Source organism: Apium graveolens, chromosome 3, assembly GCF_009905375.1.
Source record: "Apium graveolens cultivar Ventura chromosome 3, ASM990537v1, whole genome shotgun sequence".
NCBI lineage: Eukaryota > Viridiplantae > Streptophyta > Magnoliopsida > Apiales > Apiaceae > Apium > Apium graveolens.
Genome location: NC_133649.1, coordinates 294460624 through 294467923, shown reverse-complemented (window position 1 = coordinate 294467923; position 7300 = coordinate 294460624). Strand labels below are relative to the sequence as shown.

General features: G+C 46.2%; 2 protein-coding genes across 2 annotated transcripts; both read left to right on the top strand.

Annotated features, from left to right (window-relative positions):
* The first annotated feature begins 812 nt into the window (after positions 1-812).
* Positions 813-2574, top strand: LOC141715214 (uncharacterized). Its single transcript, XM_074518691.1, has 2 exons — positions 813-902; positions 1015-2574. The coding sequence occupies exons 1-2, from the start codon at positions 813-815 to the stop codon at positions 2572-2574; spliced, it is 1650 nt and encodes a 549-aa protein (XP_074374792.1).
* A 135-nt stretch (positions 2575-2709) lies between these two features.
* LOC141715212 (uncharacterized) lies at positions 2710-3135 on the top strand. Its single transcript, XM_074518690.1, has one exon. It carries the CDS (start codon positions 2710-2712, stop codon positions 3133-3135), a length of 426 nt encoding a protein of 141 aa, XP_074374791.1.
* Positions 3136-7300: the final 4165 nt, after the last annotated feature.

The window sequence follows — 7300 nt, the reverse complement described above, 5'->3', positions numbered from 1 at the left end:
CTAAGGGAATATGCGGATGTATTCGCATGGGCACCGGAAGATATGCCCGGGATTGATCAGTCCGTGGCAATGCACAGTCTGGACGTGGACCCGAGGAAAAGACCGATCAAACAGAAAAGGAGAAACATTTCCCCCGAACGACAGCAAGCAATAGACGAAGAAGTAGAGAAGCTGCTCAGGGCCGAAATCATCTGCAAAATCAAGTATCCCGACTGGCTCGCCAATGTGGTGCTAGTCAAGAAACCGAATGGAAAGTGGAGAATGTGTGTCGACTACACGAGCCTCAACGTTACATGTCCCAAAGACTCCTATCCCCTCCTGAACATTGACCAGCTGATCATTGCAACTTCGGGCCACACAATGCTCAGCTTTATGGACGCCTTTTCAGGATATAACCAGGTCCGCATGAACCCCAAAGACATCGCCAAAACAGCCTTCATCACGCATAGGGCAGTCTATGCCTTCGTCATGATGCCTTTCGGGCTCATCAACGCCGGAGCCACCTACTAGAAAATGATGAACACTATTTTCAAAAGCCAACTGGGAAGGAATATGGAATCTTATGTAGACGACATAATCTCCAAGTCACTCACAGTCCCAGATCACATAAAAGACCTCGAGGAGTGTTTCGACAACCTGAGGAGATACAACATGAAGCTGAACCCGGAGAAATGTGCATTCAGTGTACCTTAAGGCAAATTCCTGGGGTTCTTGGTCAGCGAAAGAGGAATAGAAACAAATCCGGAGAAAATCAATGCCATAATAGAAATGAAGATACCTCACACTCAGAAAGACATCCATAAGTTGGCGGGATGCCTAGCGGCCCTGCGCAGGTTCATCCCGAAGCTGGCGGAAAGATGTCTTCCATTCTTCGAGTTGCTAAAAGGTGCCTGGAACAAGAAGTTAGTGGACTGGACCCCAGAATACCACACAGTTTTTGAAGAAATCAAGAGGCACCCGATGAACCCCCCGGTGCTATCAAAAGCCAAGCCCGGAGAGCCTTTATCCCTCTAGATCGCCGCTGGCCCCAAGGCTGTCTCTTCAGCACTGGTCCGGGAGGAAGGAGGAATACAGATCCCCATCTACTATGTCAGCCAAGTCATCAAGGACGCCGAGACTCGGTACCCAAACTTGGAAAAATTCGCCTTGGCCCTTGTACACTCCAGCAAGAAGCCGAGGCAACACTTCCAAGTCCGAGAGATCAGAGTGGTCACAGATCAGCAGCTCGGGAAGATCATTCACAAGCCAGATGCCTCCGGAAGGCTGGTTAACTGGGACATTGAATTAAGCCAATTTAACATAAAGTTCGTGTCACGCACGGCGATAAAGGCCCAGGCCTTAGCCGAATTCGTCATGGAATGCACCTTCCCGGAGCGGAAACTACCCTCCCCCCAAGAGATAACCCCGGAAGGAACCAAACCGGGAACGGAATTCTGGAAGCTCTATGTTGATGGATCATCCACGGCCGAAAGGTCCAGAGCGGGCCTCATCCTAATCAGCCCGGAGGGCTTCACCATTCAACAGGCAATAACTTTTGGTTTCAAGGCAACGAATAATCATGCTGAATATGAGGCGCTCATCTCCGGGCTCAAATTGGCAAAATCTCTTGGTATTTCAAAGATGATCGTTTACAGTGATTCTCAGATTGTGGTCAAGCAAACCAGTGGAGAATATATCGCGAAAGATCCAACATTGGCACAATACCAGACAATGGTACGGAATATCCTGGAAGCCACCCCAGACATCACCATACTTCAGATCAACAGAGAAGAGAACTCCAAAGCATATGAGCTATCCAAGCTCATGCAAAATACTTCGGACCTCGTCAGTTCAGTGTACTTCGAAGAACTCAAAGTACCCAGCACAGAACGAGCTGAGATCCTGTGCATCGGGAGCCCAGACAATTGGATGACCACCTACATAGCTTACTTAAGGGATGGGACGCTCCCGGAAGACCAGAATAAGGCCAGATACTTAAAGCACAAAGCTGCTCATTTCTTCCTGGAAGATGGTCAGTTATACAGAAGAACCTTTTCAGCACCCACCCTGAAATGTGTGGACCCAGATGAGGCCAATTATTGCTTCCGAGAAGTCCATGAAGGCATCTGCGGAGACCACCTGGCGGCCAAATCTCTAGCTTACAAAGTCATCAGACAAGGATATTACTGGCCCACAGTCCACTCCGACTCCATCGCTTATGTTAAGAAATGCCCCCAGTGCCAGAAATTCAGCAACGTTCCCAGGCAAAGCCCCAGCCTTCCAGCATCGGTATTATCTCCGATCCCATTTGCTGTTTGGGGCATAGATATCATGGGCCCCTTTCCCCGAGCAAAAGGTGACCTCCGCTACGTCCTGGTGGCCATTAATTACATGACAAAGTGGGCAGAAGCCAAGGCCATGAGGACAATCAATCAACAAGATTGTATCAAGTTTATGGATTCCATCGTCATGAGGTTCGGGCTCCTTGTAGTTCTCGTCTCCGACAATGGCCCGCAGTTCATCGGGTCCGAATTCGAGGCATATCTGAAAGAGCTCGGAATCAAGCATAAAAGAGCATCGGTTGCGCACCCTTAGGGGAATGGACAGGTCGAAGTAACTAACAGAACCATACTTCGGAGCCTGGAAAAAAGACTAGAAGAGTCCAAGAAAACTTGGCCTGATGAGCTTCCAAAAGTCCTATGGTCCTACAGAACCACCCCCAGAACGGGAATGAATGATACCCCCTTCAAGCTTGCGTACGGTACCGAAGCCCGCATACCAATCGAAATCGGGTCCCATTCCCACAGGGTCATTAACTTTGACGTGATCTCAAACATTGAGGGACTTAAGACCAACCTGGAGCTCCTAGATGAGGTAAGAGACAAGGCGATAAAAAGGATGGAAGGCTACAAAGAAAAGACAAAACTCTACTTTGGGAAGAAGGCAAAAATCAGAGAGTACGAAGCGGGAGACTTGGTACTCCGGCACACCGAGGCCTCGGACCCAACAAATCAAGGAAAACTCCAACCCAACTGGGAAGGCCCCTATAGGGTTAAAGAAGTGCTCCGACCAGGAACTTACAAGTTAAGCTACCTCGGAGGAACCGAAGTCCCAAACACTTGGCACGGAGCCCGCCTAAGGAAATTCTACCAGTAAAGGTAGGGCGCGCATTCCCGGATCTCCTCTACTTTTAGGCTATAGCAGCTTGATGTAATTTTCAACGTTTTCCCCGGAATGTATTTTTGCTTTATTATGATTTAAATGAAAACTCCACATTGAGCACCCCATAGCTCAAGATTATTCTACTATCATTCGATCACTGCCGCTATATTACTTAGAAAATTTTATTCAGTTAAAATTTTAAAACCCCTCCCCCGGGACCATTACACAACCCATGTGTACTTGGAAAATTTTATTCCATTAAAATTTTAAACCACCTCCCCGGGGACCATTACACAACCCATGTGTACTTGGAAAATTTTATTCCATTAAAATTTTAAAACCCCTCCCCGGGGACCATTACACAACCCATGTGTACTTGGAAAATTTTATTCCATTAAAATTTCAAAAGCCCTCCCCGGGGACCATTACACAATCCATGTGTACTTGGAAAATTTTATTCCATTAAAATTTTAAAACCCCTCCCCGGGGGACCATTACACAACCCATGTGTACGTGAAAAATTTTATTCCATTAAAATTTTAAACCCCCTCCCCGGGGACCATTACATAACCCATGTGTACTTGAAAAATTTTATTTCATTAAAATTTTAAAACCCCTCCCCGGGGACCATTACACAACCCATGTGTACTTAGAAATTTTATTCCATTAAAATTTTAAAACCCCTCCCCGGGGACCATTACACAACCCATGTGTACTTGGAAAATTTTTATTTCATTAAAATTTTAAAACCCCTCCCCGGGGACCATTACACAACCCATGTGTACTTGGAAAATTTTATTTCATTAAAATTTTAAACCCCCTCCCCGGGGACCATTACACAACCCATGTGTACTTGGAAAATTTTATTCCATTAAAATTTTAAAAGCCCTCCCCGGGGACCATTACACAACCCATGTGTACTTGAAAAATTTTATTCCATTAAAATTTTAAAACTCCTCCCCGGGGACCATTACACAACCCATGTGTACTTGGAAAATTTTATTCCATTAAAATTTTAAAACCCCTCCCCGGGGACCATTACACAACCCATGTGTACTTGGAAAATTGTATTCCATTAAAATTTTAAACCCCCTCCCCAGGGACCATTACACAACCCATGTGTACTTGGAAAATTTTATTCCATTAAAATTTTATTCAGTTAGAATTTTGACCCCTATCCCGGGGACCGCAACACGAACCACGTGTACTTAGAAAAATTTCGATGTAAGAAATAACAGCAAGTTACGAAAAACAAATTACAAGGCATAAGGTCTGGGTCTTCATTCTTCAGTTCTCGGGGGGAGGAGGACTTTTCTCGCGGCCCTCTTCGGGAGGCGGAGGCGGCTGTGCCCCGGAAGTACACGCCTCAGCAGCTTTCGCTTCTTCACGACAGAGCTCTTCGGCGAGGTACATCTCTATGAATCCGTCCATATCACCACCCGGATTCTTAGCCAGATAAACAGAAGCAATGTCCCAGCAGATGTTGACTTTCTCAAAGATCATGTTGTTGAGCTCCTCATAGTAAGCGGGGGTACCCCGGAAGGACTCCAACACCTCCTCTGCCCGGGGCTTAGCAGCAAGCTCTTTTTTTAAGTTCTCCACCTCCGCCCGGAGGGATCCAACCAGCTGCTCCGCAGCCTCTCGAGACTTTACCGCCTCAGCAACAGCCTTCTTATGTTCTCGATACTCCTTTTCCTTCACCTCCCGGAACTTGGTGAAGCTTTCCTTCTCCTTAGTTAACTCCTTCATCGCAACTTTGTTCTTGGTCTCCCTTATGTGGAAGTTGTGAAGAATGGTGGAGCAGCCGCTGATCCGAGCATTGGCCTGAAAATAAAACGACTAAGTACTAACGCAAGGGCAGGAGAGAAAATGACAAGGGAACAGCCTTACCTCCGAAACATCCCAGACAAGGTGATCAAGGAAGGTATCCAGATCCTCCGTGGCATAGCAGTCAAAGTCAACAGGAGTGGCATAGTTGTCAAACATTTCATTCCGGCGATCATCCAAAGTCATCCGGGCTAAGAGGTTCTTCAGCGCATCCTCCTCCACCAACTTCTGGCTCTCCTCCTCAGAAGGACCCGATTCAGAAACCCTCCTACGCTGGGGAGTTCCAGAACCACCAGCAACCTCTGCCTCAGCCTTCCTCTTATGAGGATTCAACGATCCAACCTCCACCTCTTCCAGCTCAACTACCTCAACCTCTTCAGGCTCCGGGACAGCAGGTGTAGTAACCACCGGAGCACTTTGCCTCACACTATTTCTCGAGGAACCAGCATCCCAGGTCTGAGAACCACTACCTCCACCAGCTGCTTTCTTCCCTGAGTCCAATTGAATGGCGCCACCAATCTTCTTAAACCTTCCGGCCAAATCTTTGAATTGTTGCGACATAGCGTAATGGAAAGGATTAAGGAGGGGAAGGCCTGCACAAGGAACAACAGTTATAAAAAGGAACAAGGCAAAGATATACATGAAGAAAAGTACAAGGGACAAACTACTAATGTAAAACACTTACAGCCAACATTAAACAGTTTTTGATTATCTAAAAAGGTATTCCGGGTCCACTGGGCACCAAGAGCAACCACAAAGTCATACATCTTCACAAGGGCATCTCCACCGAGTCGCTCGGATGGGAACCTGTTATTTTTCAAAACAGCTTTGTACAAAGGCATAAACTCCAGGTCCCAGCCCCGGACGAAGATGAACTCCTGGTGCCAGCCCCGGAGCGAGTTCAACATAAAGACGGGAGCCTTTTTGGCATCGGAAGGGAGCCCACAACCATCTATATTAAAGGTAAACTCAAAAAGGGGAGGCAAGGTGGACTTCTTAATCTTAAAAAGGTAGTGGAAAAGTTTAAACGTGGGAAGATACTTCTTTACATGGCAGCAGGCAAGGAACCAAGAAACCCACTTAACAGAATTGGGGGCCAGCTAGGTGAAAGGTATCCCGTAGACGTCGCGACACAGAGACTTGGTAAATTGATGAAGGTTGGGCCTCATGCTACGCAGATGCTCTAAGGGAATTCCTACCCAACCACCAACAGGGCGGTGATAAACCCTTTCGTGAGGCTCGGGCCACCTCCACTCCATATCATCCCCGAAATGAAAAACGGCCTTCACCATGTCATCTATCTGCTGAAAGGTATACTCAGAGAGGTCGGGATGATGGGGAGCTGGAACATACCTAGTCCCAGGAGCATTATAGAAAAGCTGATCCATACGGGCCCCATCATAAGGTTCTATGCCCCCGGGCCTATAAGCAGTAGTAAGGTCCCTAAAGTAGTAATCGTGGGGAGGACTATTCTCACGGGTCTGAACAAAGTAATGGTCTATGTCTATCCAAAACCCATCTCTCCTATCCAAGGTTTGCCCGGGGTTTAATAGGAAGGTAGACAACTCCTCAACTACAGCTTGGCGACGGGGAGGCATGTTTTCTGGTTCCGGGGAAGAGTCACTCGAAGAATGTTCGGGAAATCCAAAATGGGGACGGTCAGGTCTACGTTTCAGGTTAGCTAATTGTTTCCTTCTACCCCTCCTAACCATATAACCCCGGAGTCTATGCCAGTTCGGGAAGAAAGAGAAAAAGAAAGAAAAATAAGGGCTACTCAGAAATAGTTAACCTTACAATCAAAACACCAAAATACATCACATAACCTATACATACATATATGCGCCTATAACACATGTTATGAACAGTCATAAAAACAAAGAACAAGCCCAGTTTTTTGCATAAATCAAAACCCTTATTCGAACATATACAGATACTAAAACACAAACCCAGATTCACTACAAGCGTAAATCGTTTCTTGGCAAACAAAAGCTATAAACCTAAACAACAAACAACAGCCTGTTTGACTCACCAAAATGCGACACAACAAAAGTAAACTGATTCAGATACTTGGACACACATGCATTCTCAAAACTCAAACTACAAGTATTCGCCAAACAATCACAAAGAAACAAAAGAATAGAACGAGAACAGTTCGAAAACTTACAAGAAAGCAGGAGAAATAAGGCGACCTAAAAAACAAAAGAGCTCCCAAATTCGACTTGGAGAAAAAATGGCAGAAAGTTTTTGTGTTTGCAGTGGAGTAAAGAGAAAAGAAATGAGAAAGGGGGAGTATTTATAGGCACAAATGGAGAGGTAACCCACTCAACTGCCT

Coding starts and splice junctions, on each gene's coding strand:
- LOC141715214 (XM_074518691.1), top strand. CDS start 813: ATGCCTAGCGGCCCTGCGCAGGTTCATCCCGAAGCTGGCGGAAAGATG. Junction 903..1,014: donor AAAGGTGCCTGGAACAAGAA/GTTAGTGGACTG, acceptor TTATCCCTCTAG/ATCGCCGCTGGCCCCAAGGC.
- LOC141715212 (XM_074518690.1), top strand. CDS start 2,710: ATGAATGATACCCCCTTCAAGCTTGCGTACGGTACCGAAGCCCGCATA.